The 23,023-nt window shown below is 49.5% G+C and overlaps 1 protein-coding gene and 3 long non-coding RNA genes across 7 annotated transcripts in view; 2 read left to right on the top strand and 2 right to left on the bottom strand.

Annotated features, from left to right (window-relative positions):
- Window positions 1–866: 866 nt before the first annotated feature.
- On the bottom strand, window positions 867–1,857 carry LOC139180653 (uncharacterized). The gene is made up of 2 exons (XR_011564904.1): window positions 1,734–1,857; window positions 867–1,604 (listed from the first exon to the last, which is right to left on the bottom strand). It is a non-coding gene; the product is annotated as an uncharacterized lncRNA (long non-coding RNA).
- CFL1 (cofilin 1) lies at window positions 1,705–5,193 on the top strand. 2 transcript variants are annotated; one of them, XM_070782685.1, is made up of 4 exons: window positions 1,705–1,844; window positions 3,684–3,991; window positions 4,258–4,334; window positions 4,538–5,193. In XM_070782685.1, the coding sequence occupies exons 1-4, from the start codon at window positions 1,842–1,844 to the stop codon at window positions 4,648–4,650; spliced, it is 501 nt and encodes a 166-aa protein (XP_070638786.1). In that variant the 5' UTR covers window positions 1,705–1,841; the 3' UTR covers window positions 4,651–5,193. The 2 variants fall into 2 exon arrangements, with proteins under 2 accessions (XP_070638786.1, XP_070638787.1); XM_070782686.1 differs by lacking the exon at window positions 1,705–1,844 and adding an exon at window positions 2,802–2,824.
- Window positions 5,194–6,309: 1,116 nt separating this feature from the next.
- LOC139180652 (uncharacterized) lies at window positions 6,310–19,124 on the bottom strand. Of its 2 annotated transcripts, none has more exons than XR_011564903.1 (3): window positions 18,825–19,124; window positions 6,946–7,029; window positions 6,310–6,659 (listed from the first exon to the last, which is right to left on the bottom strand). It is a non-coding gene; the product is annotated as an uncharacterized lncRNA (long non-coding RNA). The 2 variants fall into 2 exon arrangements; XR_011564902.1 differs by lacking the exon at window positions 18,825–19,124 and adding an exon at window positions 18,635–18,818.
- Window positions 19,125–19,290: 166 nt separating this feature from the next.
- LOC109554234 (uncharacterized) overlaps window positions 19,291–23,023 on the top strand; it is a 38,269-nt gene continuing 34,536 nt past the window's right edge. For both annotated transcript variants that reach the window (XR_011565017.1, XR_011565016.1), the window contains exon 1: window positions 19,291–21,413. This is a non-coding gene — a long non-coding RNA (uncharacterized lncRNA). The remainder of the gene's footprint in view (window positions 21,414–23,023) is intronic.

Raw genomic sequence — 23,023 nt, 5'->3', positions numbered from 1 at the left:
ACAGGGGTCCAGTTGAGCCCGAGTCTACTCAGTGAGTTAGAGCAGCCGTCAGGGATTATTCCGGAAGTGGAGAGATGCAGATCGGGGGCCGAACCGGAGCGGAGAGGCGAGCGCCTGGGCTCCAGGTCCGCCCTTTCAAGCCCCGCCCAGCTCCGATCTCTCACCCGCTATCACGCTCCACACTCCCGCCTCCCGCCCGACGCTGCCTTATAAGGAGCCTGCCGCCGGCCTTCAGATTGGCCCCGCCCTCTTTAGTCTCTTGTCCTAATAAGGACATCTAGGGCATCCCGCTGCTAGGGGCGGGCTGGAGCGCGTCTCCACGGTAACTGCGAAGTCTCCCTCCCCCTCCTCATTGCTCTAGGAAACTCCGAAACGGTGGACCCAGCCTTATCTCCGGCCGGGTCTCTAGCGGGAGGCGGCGGTTGAGCTGCAGCCCCCCATTGAGGCTCCTTGGGAGTTCGGTTGGTGGGCGATGCTACGGGATGTCCCCGACTACAATCCCCAGCATGCTCTGCGACGTACCCCACTCGGGTGTCGCTAGCCGGGTCCTGAAGACCAGGCTTCCAGCTGTTTATTGTTCCACCCTTTATTTTGTGTGTAGGATCAATGCCCCGGGCCTCTTGTTTGGGACTTTGTCTTCTCTTCTTGCAGACTAAGTGGTCTTCGAGACCGACGAAATGTTCCCGGAGTCCCCCACCCCAGTTTGGTTTTTTTTTAAGATTATGCTCTCACAGAACTTCTGCCTCAATGTCTAAGGGTATTAATTAACCATATGCCTGGTTACAAACTCAAGAGTGAGATTCAAGTCTGGTTTAATATCTATTTTCTCTTTTCACTATCTAGTAGAAAAGCACATACTCTTTGAATCGAATACACAAAACCCCTTCTCCCTTTATTGCCTTATTAATTTGCCAAACACCTTTTGGTACAAATCTCTTATTTCCAAACATTTCCTTGTAGCCTTTCCTTTGTGTTTTTTTCCTCATTTTATTGACGTTGCATATACCTTTTCTCAGCAGACAACATGAAGTAGACTTCATGAATACTTATTGTATTGGAGGGGCCTTATACTTGCAATTCTCCTTGTTCTAAGACTGGATCCCAGGAAAAAGCACCTATTTATTATAGGTGCTTCAATTCAGAAAAGTTAAATACTAACTCGCTGAAAAGTTTCATACCAAGGTATCCAGAAAGTGCCAAGATGAAGCTTAGGAAAATCGTTTCGCTACTGGGTAAAGAGCCGCGAAAGAAAGTGAAAGTGAAGTCGCTCAGTCGTGTCCGACCCCGTGGACTGCAGCCCACCAGGCTCCTCTGTCCATGGGATTCCCCAGGCAAGAATACTGGAGTGGGTTGCCATTTCCTTCTCCAGGGGATCTTCCCGACCCAGGAATCGAACCCAGGTCTACCCTCATTGCAGGAAGACACAGGCAGAGCCTCGAAGCCAGGGTTTATTCTCAGGTCTTATTACCAAACGCTGAGGCCTTCACTGAGCTAGGAGTATTTCCTGGGAAACTCGACCAACGGCTGCGCTCTGTCCGCCACAGCCCCGCCTCTCTCTCCTGTTTCGGACTACTTTTCCCAGGATGCAACGTGGCGCTCGGAGGCTGTCAGACGAAGAAGACTCTGTTACCCAGCGAGCCCGAAGACCGCGCAGGGCCCTCGGACTTCATTTCCCGTCGGCCCGCAGGGGGAGCCCCGGAAGCCCGCCCCGCCCCTCATTGTGCGGCTCGTACTAAACGGAAGGGGCCGGGAGAGGCCGCGTTCAGTCGGATCCCGGCAGCAGCTGCAGCGCCTCTCGTCTTGTAGGCTCTCCTAGCTATCGCCTTTTCGCTTCCGGAAACATGGTGAGCTGCAGGCTACGGCGCCGCGGGGGAGGTGGCCGCGAGTCGATCATCTGGGCGCGCGAGAGGGAAAGGGGGCGCAACGTCGGCACCCTCTTCCCCAGCTCCTGGGTCTGGACGAGGGTCTCGTGCTGAGGGGCGGGCGGCGCCAGGACGCGCGTGCGCGCCCGCGGGCGCCGGGGAGGGTTGGCTTGGACGTCGCTCGCGCGCCCCCTGGGCTCCCTTCCCCTCCCCCACCCGGCTGCTGCGCCCGCGCGGCCCAGGGCCGTGGGGGAGGGGTCCAGGGCGCGCGCGCCCCCGTCCCCTCGCGGGGCCGCCGAGAGTCGCTTCTCGGGGACGCGCGTCTCTACTGGAACACGCGGCATCCAAACCCGGCCCGGGGGCGACGGAGGAAAAGCGCGCGAGCGGTCTTCGCGCGCGCGCCCCACCCAAGGGCTGTTCCTGTCTCCGCGTCACCCTCCCTCTCGAGCGGGGTCCGTCTCGAGAGCAGGTGGCAGGGATGCCCGCGAGGGGCGGGGGCGGTGCGGCTGGCGGGGGATGCGGGGGTGTCCTGGCGCAGGCGCCATCGATTAGGGGCTTGCACCGCGCGTCACAGAGCGGACCGCGAAGGAGTCCTCGGCTGTCCTCCCAGGCTGGCGAGCCCCTGAAGGCGAGCCGGGTTCGCGGAGTACACCCGGCGGAGACTGGGACGGCGCTCCCGGCCGGCGCGTGCGCACACGGTCAGGCCTGGCCGCTGGGCCAGAAGCCGTGGACTAACGGGGCCTTCGGCTCTCCCGGATGGGGCCTGAGGGTGGAGTCTCGTTTAGGGAAGTGACCCAGGCGGGCACCGCCCGGAAACCACCCCGTCCCCTGTGTTCGGCCCGAGGGCTGCGAGAGCCGAAGGTTGTGTAACTTGCCCAGGCCTGCAGCGCAGGGGGCCGATAAGCTCGTCGGCGCAGGCGATTCCATTGGGTTGAGGCCTTCCGAGATGCAGCTGCCGCTGGGTATGAGGTGTTTTTTTTTTTCGGGGAGGGGGCTGATTCTAGCCGATCTGCTTTCACCGCCTACTCCGGAAGCGGCTCAATCACGTGGCCGGCTTCCTCTGCAGTTCCGGGAGCGGGGGCAGATTTCACCGTGGACCGTCACTCCCTCCCTGGCTAGGGTGTCCCCCAACACGACCTACAAGTTTAAAGAGCTCTCAGAGACTGTGGGCACTTGACTTTGGACCGCTGACTCCTGTCAGCGACTTGGGGGCCTGCATTTTTCCCTTGTGAGGCCTTAATTAGGGGTTTGTTGTTGCTTTGGTTTGGGGAGACCCCGGCAGAGAAGGAAATGTGTAATAACTGCTTTGAACCGTGCTGATGGGCTTTCTGGAACTGTTGAGTACCTTTGGTGGGTCCTGGTTCTATGGAGATGACTAGGATCTGGATCCCTTTCTGCTCTACGTGAAGTTCTGAGTCAGCACTTTATGCAAAAGCTGAGACTGCGTAGAAAACGGGGTCAGTAGTCTGTCGGTTCTTTTAATTTGGACTCACATCTTGGCCGAGGCTCTGCTTCTCACAGGTCTTGGATCTCTAGCCTGCAGGATGTCGGGGTGGGGAGGAATGCTGTTGAATTATGCGATCAAAGGTCTCTTTTTCTTTGGCTGCTATTCTGGGATTGTGTCACATCTGATCCTTTGACGGTGACCTGGGTGGGAAAATAGTGTCACTAGTCCTAGGAAGGGGATGAGTAGTGACCTCTTGGGGCTGAGGACTGTACTTTGTTGGCCTCTAGACAGATCTCCTAACAAAGCAAAAGAGGGACTTCAGGGCATGTCCCAGAAACTGTCTCCTCATGAGGTGCGTGTGGCTCATCCTCTAGGCCTCCGGTGTGGCTGTCTCTGATGGGGTCATCAAAGTGTTCAACGACATGAAAGTGCGTAAGTCGTCGACACCAGAGGAAGTGAAGAAGCGCAAGAAGGCGGTGCTCTTCTGCCTGAGTGAGGACAAGAAGAATATCATCCTGGAGGAGGGCAAGGAGATCCTGGTGGGTGACGTGGGCCAGACGGTAGACGACCCCTATGCCACCTTTGTCAAGATGCTGCCAGACAAGGACTGCCGCTACGCCCTCTATGATGCAACCTACGAGACCAAGGAGAGCAAGAAGGAGGACCTGGTGTTCATCTTCTGGTGAGCTCCTCCTGCAGGCACTTTCCCCTTTGACCTGCTCTAGCTCTGCCCCACCCCCCTTTCCCAGGACAGGAAGGTCTGTGGCTCCGGCTTAATCCAGACGCCTGCGTGTCAGAGGAGGGTGTTGTAATAAAACACTTGTCAATGAGGAACTTGATGAAAGCGTGAATGCTGGGGCCTAGCTCAGGGGTTTCTGGAAGTTATTTATCGCTTGAGGGCACTTGCTGGATTTGGAGGCAAGTTCTCTTGATTCTTTTCTCTTCCAGGGCCCCTGAGTGTGCACCCCTTAAGAGCAAAATGATCTATGCCAGCTCCAAGGACGCCATCAAGAAGAAGCTGACGGGTAAGGGCCAGCATTGGTGGCGCCATATGCCCTTGTGCTTGGGCCTTGGCTGCTGGGTGGGGTGAATGGCATGGCCCAGGAGATCCCTGCCCGCTGGAAGGCAGCCTGGTCCCCTCCATCTGTTCAGACTGGCTCCTTCCCAGCTGCAGCACCCCCCACCCCCACCCTTCCTGCTCACAGATGCTCCCTCTTCTTCCCTACAGGGATCAAGCATGAATTACAAGCAAACTGCTACGAGGAGGTCAAGGACCGCTGCACCCTTGCAGAGAAGCTGGGGGGCAGCGCTGTCATCTCCCTGGAGGGCAAGCCTTTGTGAGCCCCCTCCAGCCCCCTGCCTGGAGCATCTGGCAGCCCCAGACCTGCCCACGGGGGTTGCAGGCTGCCCCCTTCCTGCCAGACCGGAGGGGCTGGGGGGAATCCCAGCAGGGGGAGGGCAGTCCCTTCACCCCAGTTGCCAAACAGCCCCCCCGACCCCCTGGACCTTCCTCCTCCCTCCACCCCTGACGGTTCTGGCCTTCCCAAACCGCTTTTGATCTTGATTCCTCTTGGGTTGAAACAGACCAAGTTCCCCCCCCCAGGAACCCCTGTTTGGGGGGGGCCTGTATTTTTTTTAACGACACCCCAGTTCCCCGCCTGTTCCTCCCCTTTCCCATGCTGCCAACTTCTAACTGCAGTAGTGACTTTGTGCTTGTCTGTTTAGTTCTGTGTATAAATGGAATGCTGTTGAGAGGACCCTCCCTGCGCCGCCTGCCTCCCCTCCCCCCTTTGCTCTGGTCACAGCCACTCATGGAAGCAGGACCAGTAAGGGACCTTCAATTTAAAAAAAAACAAAAACCAATAAAAAGGCTCACTAATGGGATGTTTGTTTCAAGGTTGGGGCCCTTGGGGACCTTGTGCAGGAGGCAGGGTGGGAGAACGAGCATCTCCTCTGTACCCACCTCTCCAGCCCCCACACACCTTCATTTGACCCCTGTGCCTGGCTGAGCCTCCTTTTCTGACAGTTTCCATTCTTCACTTTATAGCTGGCACCAGGCTGGCTGGCTAGGAGGTAGCTCAGCCAGGGTGTGTCTGCTACTGCCTGCAGGGGTCCCTTGAACAGAGGGGCTTCATGCCTGAACTGGCTGCTTCTGTTGCCTTGATCCAGGTGGGCAACAGGACGGTGAGGCCCGTCCTCTTATTCCCCATGCAGCCTTCCCAGATGTGGGCCGTGAGGCTGCAAGTCACTGGCTGCCTCGAGCTTGTTCTCCACCTTCAGGAGTTGGTCTTTGCTCTGCTTCTCCCCTGGGTGGCTGACTCATTTATGAGGGCTGGGTCTGCTGGCTGCTGTGAGTCAGAAGCCAGGTTGAGCCTTTGGCCTTAAGCAGCTGTGTCTGGGGTCTAGGGTGGGGCCGGCCAGGTGGAGCCCAGGACTTCAGACCCAGGTGTCTTGGGTACCACCTTCCTGGTGTTTAACCAGGAGGGTGTTGGCTGGAGCCTCAAGCCTCTTGCCAACTTTGCTGTGGGCTCTTTCCAGACTGTACTTTGGGTTTTCACCTGCCCCACAGGTAAAGGTGGAAGTCTTGTCCTAGGGGTGGTGGTAATGCAGGATTTATACTTCTCCCCCCACCCAACTTCCCCATCAGCTAAAAAGCTGCCTGGAATTAAAGATTGTTCTTTGGAACTTGCCAGTATTTCTGAGAGGGAGGCAGGAAGGCGTATTTCATTCTCTAATTGGGAAATGGGTGCAGAGGATTTATAATTAGTTTTATGTGTGGTCTATGCCAGGGTTTATAAGGGGGTGGTGGCACATCTTGACTGCTCCTGGGTTCCAAGTTCTGGATCTTGTCCCTTTATACAGGGTACCTCCTGGCACTCTGCAGAGCGACTGAACACATTGCAGGGGTGTCCCCCAGGACCTGGCCTCTACCATGGTCCCCCTGGTAGAGGATGTACCTGGTGGGCCCTGCAACTGGAATATCAGGACAAGCAAGCCTCCTTGTAAAACCAGGATTTTTATTTGTGAACAGGCTGGAGACAAACGAACTCGGACCAGCATGGGTGGAGGCTGTCCTCTGCCTCTGCGGAGGGGAGGTCATGTTCCCTGGGCTTCCCCAGGTTGGGGCTCTGCTTACCTCTGGCCAAGAGTGGTGTCCATGCTGCTCGCTCTCCCTCTGGCAGGGCCTGGCACCTTGGGGCAGGGGTGGGGGTTGCCCTGAGAAGGGGCATGGCAAGTGGCTCCTAGGGCTGGAAGGCGCCTGTCTGGAGTAGGAGATCTGGGGGCTTTTGGAAGCTCTAAGGCTCCCCCTTGAGGATAACTGGGGTGCTCTGGAGAAGCAGGGTGCTGGCCTGTGGAGGAAAGGGTCTTGATGTCTCCTCCCTGCTGTTCCCCCACCTTGAATGACTCCTCTGTCCCCAGCCCTGTCCTACCGTTCACTGAGGCCTTGATACCAATGAGAAGGGAAGGGTGCTGGTCCAAATGGGGAGCCCTGGCCCTGCATAGCTGGGGTGTTCATGCCAGCCACCTCCCTCCACCCCACCACGTCCACCCCTGCTCCCAAGCGCCGAGAAACTAGAGGCCCGGGTAGGAGACCAGGAAGGCAGCAAGAGGGCTCGGTGAGGCTGGATGGCTCACCTTTGGCATGTTTGAGCTCCAGCTCGGCCAGCTCAGTGAGGTTCTCGCGGAAGGAAGATACATGGGATCTGAAGTCCATGAGCTCTGGAGAAGAGAGGAATGGGGACTCGGGCAGGGTGGCCAGTGCAGAGGCAGGGGCTTGTGGGCCACGGGGCTTCCTCTGCCTGGCTGAGTCAGAGAGGCATTCGAAGCACTAGCAGCACAGCTGTCGGTGGCTCTCTGTAGCCCACACCTCCTGGTGTGCTGCTGGTGCGGGCCTCGTCCAGCGCCTTGTTGGTGTTCACGCGGGCGTTGTCCAGCACCTTGTTGGCATTCTTGTAGTCTGCCAGTGCCAGCAGCTGCCAGGACAGTAGTCCTGGGGCCAGCAAGGGCACAGAATCCCTGGCCCACGGCCCTCGCCTGCCTGCTCTCCCTGGTGGCTCAGCCTCCTGGCCTCCAGCCCTGAGGTTTGCTCTGGGGCCACTCTCACCTTGGCTGCCTGGGAATCTCGCATGTAGTATCTCAGCATGTCTGACAGCTTCAGGTCCTCGTTAGAGGCCACTTGGCCCTCCAGCTCCTGAAGCAAGAAGGTGGAGCTGGGGACAGAGCTGGCAGAGGGGCTGCTAAGGAAAGGGGTGCTGCTGTCCCTCTAAATACCCAACAGAGTCACCTGATAACCACTCTATGTCAAGTACTCACATTCAGGGGAGCAGGCCATTGAAGGCTTCACAAAGCAGGTGGCCTCGGATCTGCATCTTGGGGGTTGAGTAGGGGTTAGACAACAGGCAAAGGCTTTGCAGGTGTGCAAGCCAGGTATGATTTTCGGGAACTTTAAGTTCAGTAGGGCAGTTGGGTGGCAGTGGCCAGAGCATACCAGGCTTAAAATGCAAGCTAGAACTCTGGGCTTTGTGTCTTAGGCAGTTCCTGGAAGCGACAGGGTCACTGACGGGCCCTGAGCAGGGAAGAGATGAAGAGCAACAGACATTTTAGAAATATTGGCACACTCCAGTGACTTTCTTGGCGAAGAGTTCAGGAAGTGTGTCTGGGGCAGAATGTTGGCAGCACAGCACAGTGCCAAAGGCACGTGGCACATCCTGGTAAGGGCCTTGCCAAACCCACTTCCCACCTCCTCCTCCATCACCACACGCAGTCACACTTGAGGCTGGATCCCTGACTTCACTCCACTCTTCTAAACTAGTGTGGAGAATGAGCCCAGGGCTTCATCGGGCCCAAGTTATCACTGAAAGATTCCAAAACGATCCTGGAGCTTTACCCCTCCCAGGACATTCTCTTCCCTGGAAAGGATCATGATCACCTTTCAACACAGAAGGCAGTACTAACCTTTAACTGTTCAAAGAGCTCTGCCAATTTGAAGAAGCTCCTAGGAGGCAGTGGGGAGGAGTTAGGGCAGGGGTCTTAGCAGGTGCTTAAAGTCTTCCTGCCCTTAGGTCCCCCTTGGGGAAATCGGCTCTTTCTCTACCAAAACCAAACAGAAGCACCTCCCCCTAAAGCTGATAGTAGACTTCCACACAGTGACCCCTCATGGACAGACACAGTATTACAGGCTTAGAGGGGAGAAGGGCCAGAGGAAATCCTCACTCTTTAGCTGGTTGACTTCCTGAGATCCCAGACTGCTCAGTGCAGCTGAGATAGGCATGTAATCATCTGCCAGGCTTGCTGGGATAGAGCCCTCCATCAGAGCCCCTTGGTCCACCTGTCAAGCCCCATCCTGGTGTCTGTGGCCACAGGCAGACACAGGAAATTTCCTCTCCCCTGGGGAGTATGCCACTGGGGAGAGCAGGTAGGGGATCCAGGGCTCCTGGAGTTCTGCGTACACTCATGAGTGCATGACTTGGTCTACCCACAGATAGGTGTCCCAGATGCAGGCATGGTATTCCAGCAAGAAGGTCCTCTTATGCTCAAAGAAGTCATCTACCTCCTATAGGAGCCAGACAGGACCCACTTACTGAGCCACCAGAAGCAGAGCAGCTAAGGGCTCCCAAGGGTGGCACGATCTCCCCCTAGGCCAGAACCTCCAGTGGCTTCCCTCCCACGGCCACCCAGAGCCTCAATCCGCATGCAGCCTCAGAGTCTGGCCGTGGAGGGGCTGAGGGGATCTGCTGAAAGGAGGACAGAGCTGGGAGACCTCTCGTTATCAAGATGGCCATCACCCGCACCCCGAAGCCTGGCCCTGCCTCCCCCGAGGGCCCAGGCCGGCTCCCCCTCACAGTGAGACCGGCGTACCCCCTGTTCTCCCAGGCCGGCTCCCCCTCACAGGAAGACTGGCATACCCCTCCTTTGTAGGCATTGTGCAGCCAGATGAACTCCTCACGCTGTTGCATGACGGAGAACTCGGTCTGGGAGAAGTGAGGCAGGCAGCTCTGAAAGCTGAGAAGCCTGTCTGAGGGGTCTCTCCTTCCCTGCCCCCCACAAGCCTGACACCCACCAAGCTTCCTGCATGCCCACTTTTGGGCCACCCCCGTCCCACATGCCAAGTGAGGCCCAAGTCGGGGCTCTCGTGTTCCTGTTCACCCTCAGGAGGGTGGACATGGGATGGTAGCACTTGGGGCCTTAGGAAAAGGCAGGCAGAGACTAGATGAGATGCTCTCTTTCTCAGAGGGCCAGGGAGGCGAAAGCCAGGTTGAGGAGCCGGGCCCTAAGGCTCTGTTGGCATCTGCCCACCAGGTGAGCCAGGCTGCTCGGGCTCCTGAAGCCTCCTTTGGCAGCCACCAGAACCACACCCCTGCTCCCGGTGCAACGTCACCTTGGTCTGAACAGTGAACTTCACCTTGTCCCGCTCCACTTGCTGATGGCATCTGAGATCTCCACCTGCAAGGAGCTGTCTCCCTGCAGGCCCACTGACATGGAGGAGGCCTGTGGGGGAGGGGAGGGCCCTGACTTGACTGAGCACCGCCACCCCCATCCTGGCCCCAGGCTTCCAGGCCTCCTGCAGAGCCACCTCAAAGTATTATTTCCACCATGCCCTGGGGCCACTGGCTGCACCCAGACACACACACCAAAGATCCTGGTAAGTCACTGCTCAGGGCTTCACAATGATACTTTCCCACGGGGCCATCCTCTGAAGTAGGGTGAATTTGCCCCATTTTATAGGCCCAGGGGCTGCGACCCCCAGAGAGCTAAAATAACGTGGCCTGAACCAAACAGCTGCCACACGGCAGGGCCAGATTGGAACAGTTTTTCAATTCCACATCCCATGTGCTTCCTCAGCTGCCTGCCCACCCCGTCCCAGCTGGTTACCTCAGGCACCTCTCACCAGGTGTAAAGACGGTCCCACCCCTTTCTGAGGGGGTCCCGAGACCATTCCACTCGCTACGTTCAGTGTCAAGAGGCACAGACTCATAGGTCAAGCACTTGTATCTCTCCAAGTGAAAAGATCCCTGAGGCACCAAGCTGCTAGTTCATTCTTGCACTGAGCTATCTCAGTAAGCGTTTACTGCGCACCTGCTCTGTCCACACCACTGGGCCAGGAGGTACTAGGGAGAAGGTCAGAAGTCACTCCCGCTCCAAGCACAGCTCACTTCTCACCCTCAGAGGCCTCCCTGTCTCCTCTCACGGGCTTTGGCATATGTTTAGGACACCAAGGGGCCACTCATAGATTAATTTTATCTGGCCCTGAGCCTCATATATCAATGTAGTTACACGGTACACACTCTTTTGTGACCATGTTCTTTAACGACACCCACCTTTGTCGCTGAGCATGGTGGTTCTTTTTCATTGCTGTGTGGTGTCCCACTGTATGACCACATCACAGTTTATCTAGTCTACTACTGTTGGTGCTCATTTGGATTATTTCCAGTTTGGGGTTATTATAAATAAAGCTACCATGAACATTCTTGCATATATCTTTTGAGGGACCTAAGTACTCATTTCCGTTGGGTATGAGAACTGCTTGGTCAGAGGGTAGGCATGTGCTGAAAACGCTTTCACAGATACTGCCAAACACTTTCCCAAGCTGACTGTTCTAATTTACACTCCCCCCAGCACTGTACGGAAGTTCCAGGTGCCTTTGTCAGTTATATGTGTTGTCAATATCCACAGCTCTGTGGGATGTCTTTTCACTCTCTTAATGGCTTATAATTCTATAAGCTCAACACACCAATCTTTTCTTTTGTGGTTAAGGATGTTTTTGTACTCTTGAAGAAACACTCCCACCCCGAAGTCATGAAGATATTCTATTTTTTTTCTTCCAGAAACAGTTTTAGGTCTATGATCCATTTTCATACATGTATATGTAGGTCTATGATCCATTTAATTCATTTTGTATATAGCGTAAAGTGTGGGTTGTGATTCATTTCTGCCATACAATAGCTAGTGGTTTTAGCACTATTTGTTTAAAAACATTGTATTTGCACTTCTCCATCAGAGGGAAGACAGAATGAAAATCACAATCACAGAAAACTAACCAATCTGATCACATGGACCACAGCCTTGTCTAACTCAATGAAACTATGAGCCATGCCGTGTGGGGCCACCCAAGACGGACGGATCATGGTGGAGAGTTCTGACAAAATGTGGTCCGCTGGAGAAGGCAATGGCAAACCACTTCAGTATTCTTGCCTTGAGAACCCCATGAACAGTATGAAAAGGCAAAAAGATAGGCACTGAATGATGAACTCCCCAGGTCAGTAGGTGCCCAATATGCTACTGGAGATTAGTGGAGAAATACCTCCAGAAAGAATGAAGGGATGGAGCCAAAGCAAAAACAACACCCAGTTGTGGGTGTGACTGGTGATAGAAGCAAGGTCTGAAGCTGTAAAGAGCAACATTGCATAGGAACCTGGAATGTTAGGTCCATGAATCAAGGCAAATTGGAAGTGGTCAAACAGGAGATGGCAAGAGTGAACATAGACATTCTAGGAATCAGCGGACTAAAATGGACTGGAATGGGTGAATTTAACTCCGATGACCATTATCTACTATTGTGGGGCAAGAATCCCTTAGAAGAAATGGAATAGCCATCATAGTCAACAAAAGAGTTCAAAATGCAGTACTTGGATACAATCTCAAAAACGACAGAATGATCTCTGTTCATTTCCAAGGCACACCATTCAATATCACAGTAATCCAAGACTATGCCCCGACCAGTAATGCTGAAGAGGCTGAAGTTGAATGGTTTTATGAAGACCTACAAGACCTTCTAGAACTAACACCCAAAAAAGATGTCCTTTTCATTATAGGGGACTGGAATGCAAAAGTAGGAAGTCAAGAAATACCTGTAGTAACAGGCAAATTTGGCCTTAGAGTACAGAATGAAGCAGGGCAAAGGCTAATAGAGTTGTGCCAAGAGAACGCAATGGTCATAGCAAACACCCTCTTCCAACAACACAAGAGAAGACTCCACACATGGACATCACCAGATGGTCAACAGCGAAATCAGATTGATTTTATTTTTTGCAGCCAAAGATGGAGAAGCTCTATACAGTCATCAAAAACAAGACAAGGAGCTGACTGTGGCTCAGATCATGAACTCCTTATTGCCAAATTCAGACTTAAATTGAAGAAAGTAGGGAAAACCACTAGACCATTCAGGTAAGACCTAAATCAAATCCCTTACAACTATACAGTGGAAGTGAGAAATAGAGTCAAGGGATTAGAACTGATAGACAGAGTGCCTGATGAACTATGAACGGAGGTTCGTGACATTGTACAGGAGGCAGTGATCAAGACCATCTCCAAGAAAAAGAAATGCAAAAAGGCAAAATGGTTGTCTGAGGAGGCCTTACAAATAGCTGTGAAAAGAAGAGACGCTAAAGGCAAAGGAGAAAAGGAAAGATATACCCATTTGAGGCAGAGTTCTAAAGAATAGGAGATATAAGAAAGCCTTCCTCAGTGATCAATGCAAAGAAATAGAGGAAACCAATAGAATGGGAAAGACTAGAGATCTCTTCAAGAAAATTAGAGATACCAAGGGAACATTTCATGCAAACATGGGCACAATAAAGGACAGAAACAATATGCACCTAACAGAAGCAGAAGATATTAAGAAGAGGTGGCAAGAATACACAGAAGAACTGTACAAAAAAGATCTTCACGACCCAGATTACCATGATGGTGTGATCACCCACCTAGAGCCAGACATCCTGGAATGTGAAGTCAAGTGGGCCATAGGAAGCATTACTATGAACAAAGCTAGTGGAGGTGATGGAATTCCAGTTGAGCTACTTCAAATTCTAAAAGATGATGCTATGAAGTGCTGCACTCAATATGCCAGCAAATTTGGAAAACTCAGCAGTAGCCACAGGACTGGAAAAGGTCAGTTTTCATTCCAATCCCTAAGAAAGGAAATGCCAAAGAATGCTCAAACTACCACACAATTGCACTCATCTCACATGCTAGCAAAGTAATATTCAAAATTCTCCAAGCAAGGCTTCAACAGTACATGAACCAAGAACTTCCAGATGTTCAAGCTGGATTTAGAAAAGCCAGAGGAACCAGAGATCAAATTGCCAACATCTGTTGGATCATCAAAAAAGCAAGAGAGTTCCAGAAAAACATCTATTTCTGCTTTATTGACTGCCAAAGTCTTTGTGTGGATCAAAACAAACTGTGGAAAATTCTCAAAGAGATGGGAATACCAGACCACCTGACCTGCCTCCTGAGAAATCTGTATGCAGGTCAAGAAGCAACAGTTAGAACTGGACATGGAACAACAGACTGGTTCCAAATCAGGAAAGGAGTATGTCAAGGCTGTATATTGTCACCCTGCTTATTTAACTTATATGCAGAGTACATCATGAGAAATGCTAGACTGGAAGAAACACAAGCTGAAACCAAGACTGCCTGGAGAAATATCAATAACCTCAGATATGCAGATGACACCACACTTATGGTAGAAAGTGAAGAAGAACTAAAGAGCCTCTTGATGAAAGTGAAAGAGGAGAGTGAAAAAGTTGGCTTAAAACTCAACATTCAGAAAACTAAGATCATGGTATCTTGTCCCATCATTTCATGACAAATAGATGGGGAAACAATGGAAGCAGTGACAGACTTTATTTTGGGGGGGCTCCAAAATCACTGAAGATGGTGACTTCAGCCATGAAATTAAAAGACGCTTGGTCCTTGGAAGAAAAGTTATGACCAACCTAGACAGCATATTAAAAAGCAGAGATATTACTTTGCCAACAAATGTCCATCTAGACAAAGCTATGGTTTTTCCAGGAGTCATGTATGGATGTGAGAGTTGGACTATAAAGAAAGATAAGCGCTGAAGAATTGATGCTTTTGAACTGTGGTGTTGGAGAAGACTCTTGAGAGTCCCTTGGACTGCAAGGAGATCCAACCAGTCCATCCTAAAGGAAATGAGTCCTGAATGTTCATTGGAAGGACTGATGCTGAAGCTGAAACTCCAATACTTTGGCCACCTGATGCAAAGAGCTGACTCATTTGAAAAGACCCTGATGCTGGGAAAGATTGAAGGCAGGAGGAGAAGGTGATGACAGAGGATGAGATGGTTGGATGGCATCACCAACTCAATGGACATGAGTTTGAGTAGGCTCTGGGAGTTGGTGATGGACAGGGAAGCCTGGTGTGCTGCAGTCCATGGGGTCGCCAAGAGTCCGACACGACTGAGCAACTGAACTGAACTGATTTGCACTATGATTTGTTTTGGTGTACACTCTGGCAGAAAATCAACTGACTTCAAAAGTGACCAGTTCTGTATTCCCTATTCTGTTGCACTGATATACATCTATATTTTTGATATCATACTCTCTTGATTAGTATAATTGATAGGCAATATGGAAATGATGTAGAATTAACTTTGTTCTTTTTCAAAATCATTTTGGCTAGGTCCTTTGCATTTCCACATAAATTTTAGAATCAGCTTGTTAATTTCTACCCCAAAAAACCTTCTGAGATTTGATTGAGATTACATTGAATCTATAGGTCAATTTTGGAAGGATAGGCATTTTTACAATACTGAATCTTCTAATCCATGAACATGGCTATCTTTCCAATGATTCAGGTCTTCTTTAATTTTTCTCAGTAATGTTTATAGTTTTTCCATAGAGGTTTTGCACACTGTGGCACAAGGGCTTAATAGCCCTGTGACATGTTGGATTTTCCCATGCCAGTGATCGAACTGGTGTCCTCTGCACTGGCAGGCAGATTCTTAACCACTAGACCACTAGATATGTCCTCTCTAGCTTCTTGATGTTGAAATTAGATCACGGACTTTTCAACCTTTCTTTTTTTCTAAAATATACATTTGGAGGTATAAATTGCTCTCTGGATGCTGCTTTAACTACATCTTATAAGTCAGCTTTTTTTTTTTTAATCTGCTCATACTTTCATTTCTTTGTCAAACTGTACTCACACTTGATGTGAAAGTCACTCTGTCGTGTTCGACTCTTTGCGACCCCGTGGACTATACAGTCCATGGAATTCTCCAGGCCAGAGAATACTGGAGTGGGTAGCCTTTCCCTTCTCCAGGGGATCTTCCCAACCCAGGGATCGAACCCAGGTCTCCCACATTGCAGGTGGATTCTTTACCAGCTGAGCCACAATCACATTTTCAGGAAGTCTGTATGAAAAGAAATCTTTTTTAACTTTGGATATTAAAAAGCATCTATGTTAAGAATTCTGTCACATTTTCTTCCTTTTTCTTATCATTTTCACCATAATTATTCATAAACAGATGTATTAGGGACAATCGTTCTGCCACAAGTCATCATAAGACTCCATCTGTTATTTAGACGCTAAGTCGTGTCTAACTCTTTTGCAACCCCACAGACTGTAGCCCACCAGGCTCCTCTGTCCATGGGATTTCCCAGGCAAGAATACTGGAGTGGGTTGCCATTTCCTTCTCCAATCTTATACGTTTTGATATGTCATATTTTCAAAATAATTTCTTAAAAATTTTTCTAATTTCCATTATAATTTCTTCTTTGACTTATTATTTAGAAGTATGTTGTTTAATTTCCAAATATTTTGGAATGTAGTTATCTTTTTGTTTTGATTCCTTGATGAGTCTCCTAGATCAGAGATCACAGTCTATATTATTTCAGGCTTTTAAAGTTTGTTGATACTTGTTTTCTGGGTAAACACATAATGGATTTTGGTAAATGCTTCATGTACACTTGAATAAAATGTGTTTTCTGCAGTTGTAGGTTATAGAGTGCTACATAGGTCAGCTGATTAATCACACTATTTAAATCTAAATGCTGGGGTTTTTTGGTCTGCTGACACTTATTGCTGTTCAGTTGCTCAGTCGTGTCCAGCTCTTTGCGACCCCACAGACTGCAGCACACCAGGTTTCCCTGTCCTTCACTATCTCCCAGAGCTTGCTCAAACTCATGTCCATTGAGTGGGTAATGCCATCCAACTATCTCATCCTCTGTTGTCCCCTTCTCCTGCCTTCAGTCTCTCCCAGCACTGGGGTCTTTTCCAGTGAGTTGGCTCTTTGCATTAGGTGGCTAAAGTATTGGCGTTTCAGGTTCAGCATCAGTCCTTCCAGTGAATATTCAGGACTGATTTCCTTTAGGATTGACTGGTTTGATCTCCTTGCAGTCCAAGGGATTCTCAAGAGTCTTGTCCAGCACCAGAGTTCAAAAGCATCAATTCTTCCGTGCTCAGCTTTCTTTATGGTCCAACTCTCACATCCACACATGACTACTGGAAAAACCATAGCTTTGACTGATGGACCTTTGTCGGCAAAGTAATGTCTCTGCTTTTTAATATGCTATCAGTTGTGCTAAAACTCTAATTGTAATCATGGGTTGATTTCTTCAATTCTGTAATTTTTTATTTTGAATATTTTGAAATTATGTTATGAAGTACATAAAATTGAGGAGTGTTTTATCTTCCTGTTGAATTGACTCTTTAATATTTATAAAATATCCCTCCTTTTTTTCTAGAATACTTTCTCTTCCAGTCTACTTTGTTTGAAATTAACAAAGCCACACCAGCTTCCTTTTGGTTAGTGTGCTCATAGTGTACATATTCCATTAGTTTCTCAATATTTCTGTGTTCTTAAAAGTATGTCTTTTTCAAAATAAAATTATTTACAGCTGTCCTGGGTCTTTGTTGCTATGTGTGAGTTTTCTCTAGTGTGGCAAGCAGGGGCAACTCTTCATTGCAGTGCACGGGCTTTTCATTGCTGTGGCTTCTCCAGTTGCTGAGCACAGACTCTAGATGAGCAAGCTTCAGTGGTTGCAGTACTCGAGTAACTGCAGTACTCGAGTGGTTGCAGTACTCGAGTGGTTGCAGTACTCGAGCTCAGCTGCTCCTCAACATGTAGGATCTTCCCAGACCAGGATCAAACCCATGTCCTCTGCACTGGCAGATGGATTCTTAACCACTGGACCACCAGGGAAGTCCCAAAATAAGTCTCTTTTAACAGAATTAAATTGTTTTTTAAAAATCCAATGTGAAAATGTTTTATTTTTAATTGTAGTGCTTCTTCCACTTCACTATTACTGTAATTACTGATACAGTAGGCTACAAGCCTGCCATCTTGCTGTCTGTGTCCTGTTTTTTGCTCTTTTATTCTTTCTTGAATTCTGTTAATCAAGTATTTTATATTATTTCATTTTTCTCTATTGTATTTTTACTTACCTACTCATTTATTATTCTTTTCATCTTTCTATATTTATAGGAGAATTTTGAAGAAGGTCATGCTTATCTAAAGGACAAGATCTAATAGTAGATTATCAGAGAGTCTGGCACCTACAAAGGTTAGGTGCCAGTGGGCTGTGACCACAAACCCATCAGTTTGACAGCCCAGGACATCCTCCCAACACGTAGCATTCACTATTCAATAATAGTAATACAATAGCTAACACTTAGATTTGCCCTTCCTATATGCCAGGCATTGCTCTAAACATTATATACACACACACTAATTTAACCATGAATATGAACATAGATAAACACTGAAACGATGCCTTCTGTTCCATACTTTGGCCTGTCAGTCCCTCACTTCATCAAATTTCACTTGAACCCCGCTCCTCACTTGTTGGCTTCTCCAACACCCCCAGGGCAAGCTCTTCCTCTGTCCATATGCCTGCACCGCCCACCCCCATCCCTACCCCGCCCCTGACAGTCTGGTTCATTGGTGCAACAGGCCCCCAAGTCTCCTGCCTCCTTCCTTGGTAACTGCTTGAGACAGATGGGGCTTCAAAAATGGACCACGGCTGCTCCATCCTTATAGGATAAGTGGCCTTTTAGTCACAGCCCACTCTGCACGTATCTCCTACCCTTAAAAGTGTGCATCTCTGTATGCCCACCCCCAACCATCCTTAGCACAAGGATGCTCAGAAACTGTCAAATGAAGTCAAGAAGAAGGAATGAAGACTGAATGGTCTTCTGATTATATAACACAGATACACATGTGAACCATTAGTGGTGAACTGTATTCCCCCCACCTTGGAAAGCAGTATTCCAGCCCCTTCTCAATCCATAACATCCTTCCATGAAAACTGCATGAGTCGGCCCTGGGGAGGGGAGGGAGGAGTAAGAGAGACGGGTCCGTTTCCATCTGTCGGGGTAAAGGTAAACCCTGCCTCCTCACCAGTCCCTTGCTCAGATCTCTTTTCTAACTCATGCGTGAGCGTAGACAGACAGACAGACAGACACTCTCTCTCACTCTCTCTCTCTCTCTCTCTCTCACTCCCTCCCTCCCTGATTGGGCATCAGCGGGTATTATGGAGGGAGCTGTAGGAATGGCAGGGGGTTTGCATCTTTTCTCTACCTTGCTGTCCTTCCCAGCTTCTAGACGCTCCTCCATCACTCTCCTCGACTACAGCACTAAAGGATTCCACAGCAGGTCACTGGCCGCACGCTTCGGCAGCTTGGTCCGCGAGACCTCGCCCCGAGGAACGGACCCAGTGGGGATCCTATCCACTAACCGAGGCGCCCTTCCCTCCCTGCCAAGGAGTCACCTGGAGCCGGGCGTGGTTCCCACTCCGTTCCCTCGCAGCCGCGCCTTGTGATTGGGTAGCAGGTTTACCGTGCGGGACGCCATTGGCTGCAACGCCTGTCGTTCCTGTGCCCAGGCCCCACCTCGAAGGGGCCGTGCGGAACTGAGAGGGCCGGGAACAGGCCATTGCGTGGAGGCGGGAGGCGAGGGGATGGGGAGGAGGGGTGCCCTACGATCGCAGAGGTCTCGAGTCCGGTCAGCCCCCGCCTCCGGGCTGGTTGACTCCCGCTCGCTGGAGCTCTGGGCCGCGCCTTCCAACGGTCTCGCGAGGTCTGCGCGTGCGCACTAGTCCCCTCTCGAGCCCTCTAGGCGGTGGGCGGGGCGGCGAGCCAGTGGGCTGGGTGGGAGGGTGGGGAGGGTCGGGGGAATGGGGAGCTGGGGTGGGGTGGGCGGACTAGGGGTCGGGGAGAGGCGTAATGTCTTTGGAGAAAGGGGCTCCGTTTGGATATCCGCTCTGGGACAGGAGGGAGTGGCGGGGTAAGCCACAAAGGGCGGCAAGGGGGCGCGACAAGGACCGCTGCCAGGGCGCCCGAGGCCAGGCCGGGAGCTTCGGGCGGTCGCAGCTGGAACCGGGAAGCAGAGGGGCGCAGACGATGCGAGAAAAGTTATGGATGCCCTGGAATGGGCTCATCGTCATTGGGAGGAAAATGGAGCTCCTGGGTAGAAAGACGCAAAAACCTAAAACGTGGGACCTGAAGCTTGAGTCTGAGAACTGGAGACTGGAAGATGTGGAAAAGCCAGTCTTAAGAGGAAAGTCAGGCCGGAGTCCAGAAAGAATGGATGTGAAACGAGTGCGCAGTGTATCAAGTGCACTACAGGTTTCGGCCGGTTTGCGGAAAGACAGCTCAAAAGAGGTGTGGGGAAAGCAAGAATTCAGACACAGAGTAGAGGCTGAATCTGAGAGTGCAGGGACTGCAGCGGGATCTCGGAAGGGGCCTGAGTTTAAAGAGAAGTTGAAGTTTACTGACGTGGAAACCAGTGGAGAGGACTTGAGATCCAGAGGATACGAAGTAAAGCAGAATGAGGAGGAGCTGAGGTCAAGTGGAGAGAAACTGAGGTCAAGTGGAGAGAAACTGAGTCCCAGTGGAGAGAAGCTGAGATCGAGTAGAGAGGAGCTGAGATCGAGTGGAGAGAAGCTGAGATCGAGTGGAGAGAAGCTGAGATCGAGTGGAGAGAAGCTGAGATCGAGTAGAGAGGAGCTGAGATCGAGTGGAGAGGAGCTGAGATCGAGTGGAGAGGAGCTGAGATCGAATGGAGAGAAGCTGAGATCGAGTGGAGAGAAGCTGAGATCGAGTGGAGAGAAGCTGAAATCGAGTGGAGAGAAGCTGAATTCGAGTGGAGAGAAGCTGAATTCGAGTGGAGAGAAGCTGGAGTCCAGGGAAGAGAGGCGGGGATCCAGGGGAGAGAGGCGAGGATCCAGGGGAGAGAGGCGGGGATCCAGGGAAGAGAGGCAGGGATCCAGGGGAGAGAGACGAGGATCCAGAGGAGAGAGGCGGGGATCCAGGGTAGAGAATCTGGGGACAAGTGGAGAGAAGCTAGTACCCAGGAGAGAGAGGCGGGGGTCCAGGGCAGAGAGGCGGGGATCCAGGGGAGAGAGGCGGGGATCCAGGGTAGAGAATCTGGGGACAAGTGGAGAGGAGTTAAGATCCACTGGAGATAAACAGCGGTCAAGTACAGAGAAGCAGCGATCCAGTAGGGAGAAGCTGGGGACTAGTGGAGAAAAGTTGGCGCGTTCAAGAATGGGCAGCATAAATGAAGAACAAATTGAGAAAGTGGTGGAAGTGATTGGGGATGAAAAATTGATAGAAATTACCAATGCTGAGATGGAAATTCCTTTTGAAAGTGTAGAGGCGAATGATGAAGAGAATGAGAAAGGAGTAGGGGAGGAGGAGGATATCTTGGAAGAAGAGAATGATAATAGTGATGAATCTGTTTCTATGGAAGAGAAACCAATTATAGAGGAGGAAGATGAAGTGAGTGAGGAGATGGAGAATGTAAGAAGGAAAGAGAAGCAAATAGGGGAAGTTTTGCAAGTCAAAGAGGAGAAATTAGAGTGAAGCAGAATGTTATTGACCCTAAAGGGGTAAATATGAGAGAGAAAGAGCATCTGAGCCAAGAGAAGAAAGAGTGGGATTGAAGAGCTACTGGGAATGAAGGTGAACACCAGGACCAAAGGAAGTAGAGAAGTCTGATAAAGAGGGAAGTGGAACATTTTGGAAAGAAAGAGAAGATTTGTTAACGTGTCGATAGCTAGAGGAAAAGTGGATGGTGGTTTCTTGGAAAAGAGCTGTGACTAAGGAGTTTGTAGAGAGGTGCTTGAGAAATGGATTGAGGATGGGCTAGAAAGATTTAGTTTAACAGATGATTGAGTTTATGAGATGTAGGAGAATGCATAGTGAGAAAAATGGACAGTGGCAGCAGGATGTGGATAGATCATCAAGGTGGTGGAAGGAGATGTGGGCTGGAGTGGTCAGTGTCTGATAGAGGATCCTAAAGCATGAGGAGCGTGACAAAGGCGAGAGCAGAGATGAGAAAGAAGTGACGGAAAAAAGTAAGAAGCCACATCCCATAATAGTAATTATGTTTGTTGGATTTTAAAGTTATTTTCTTCCCTATTTCTCTCCTCTCCTCTCCCATGTAGCTAATTTTACAATACAGTGAGACAGGCCTCTCACTGAGCCCTGTGTATCTGGACCGAGCCCAGCCTCCCTGATCTTCCCTCTAGCCTGCAAATTGTATCCAGAATAACTTCTGGGTTACCCTGTTTTATTTTATTTCTTGGCTGTGCTGGGTCTTTATTGCAACACATGGGCCCTTCGTTGTGGTGCACTGGGCTTAGTTGCCCCCTGCATGTGGGATCTTAGTTCCCTGACCATGGACTTAACACCCGACCCCTGCACTGGAAGGCAGATTCTTAACTACTGGGCCACCAGGGAAGTCCCATGGGTTCCCCTATTTTAAATTTAGTTACTTATTTTTAAATGAAACAAAATATTTTTAATCATAAAAGGTACAATTCACAGAGAAGATAGACATCATAAACCATTAGCCACTAACAACAAACAAAGATACATAAAGCAAAAATCAGAAGAAATATAAGGGAAAAGAAAAAAAATATAATCATAGTAAGATATATTAACATTTCTCTGACAATATGAAGTTCAGAAAAAATAAGGAGCATCTTGAATAATGTCGTTAATAATTTTAATATAATAGATTTCTATTCATATTAATCTTATATCCTATACAAATAAATTTAAAATTTTGTATCTTCTATGTTATTAGATGTCCATAGAACTTTTCGAAAAACTGGCAAAAAGATAAACATTACTAAATTTCAAAATATAGAATTATTTTTGTGATTTGTTATATACATACGCATATATTATTTTTGAAATTATTTTCCATTATAGGTTATGACAAGATATTGACTATAGTTCCCTGTGCTATACAGCAAACCTTTGTTGCTTTCTTACATATGTATTTCTTTAAATTAGAAATCTAGCTTTCTATTTATGCTAAGTCAAACAAGTGGAATCAAAGTGTCATAAATTTTTTAGGCAAAAATTCATAAGTTTTCTAATATATATATTGTACACATTATTTATATATATGTATACAAGAGCTTTTCTACTATGCTTGATAAAGGCTTGAGAAAGTTCATCCAAAAAAAAAGAGATGGAGAAATTGGAAAGCATAAACTAAATGAAATGGGAGCAGTGAGTATGAAGTAGAAGTGAAACAAGCTAGATAAAAGATCCTCATATAGACCAGTTCTTTGTAAACATGGCTGCTCATTAGAAACATATCTGGAGTTGTAGCAAAGAAAAAAAAAGTAGCATTTGTATTTTTCAAAAAATTCCAATATAATTCTGATATGCATCTGGATTTTAAAAAGTGATTACAGGTTTTTCTATTAAATGGTAGTTTTGGTGATATAGAATTCTATTATTTTCCTGTTGACCAATCATGATACAGTGGATTCCACCATTTTAATCACTTCACTGTGATCACTATTTCCACAAGTTCCCCTTACCTCCGCATCAAATTTGAATTGCTCATACTTGATTTGAAATTGCCTCAATTATTTTGTATTGTTTCCGTTTTGACTTTTAATTATTCATCTAATCAGATGGAGTTTCCCCCTGTGCCTGTCTCCTT

This window comes from Bos indicus, chromosome 29 (genome assembly GCF_029378745.1).
Source record: "Bos indicus isolate NIAB-ARS_2022 breed Sahiwal x Tharparkar chromosome 29, NIAB-ARS_B.indTharparkar_mat_pri_1.0, whole genome shotgun sequence".
In the NCBI taxonomy this organism is placed as follows: Eukaryota; Metazoa; Chordata; class Mammalia; order Artiodactyla; family Bovidae; genus Bos; species Bos indicus.
Note: the sequence above shows the minus strand (reverse complement) of the source record. Positions and strands in the feature narration are given on the sequence as shown.

Bases quoted from the DNA above. Each gene is read 5' to 3' on its own strand.
- CFL1 (XM_070782685.1), top strand. The intron at 3,992-4,257 runs GTGAGCTCCTCC...TTTCTCTTCCAG, and splicing joins GACCTGGTGTTCATCTTCTG to GGCCCCTGAGTGTGCACCCC. The intron at 4,335-4,537 runs GTAAGGGCCAGC...TCTTCCCTACAG, and splicing joins CATCAAGAAGAAGCTGACGG to GGATCAAGCATGAATTACAA.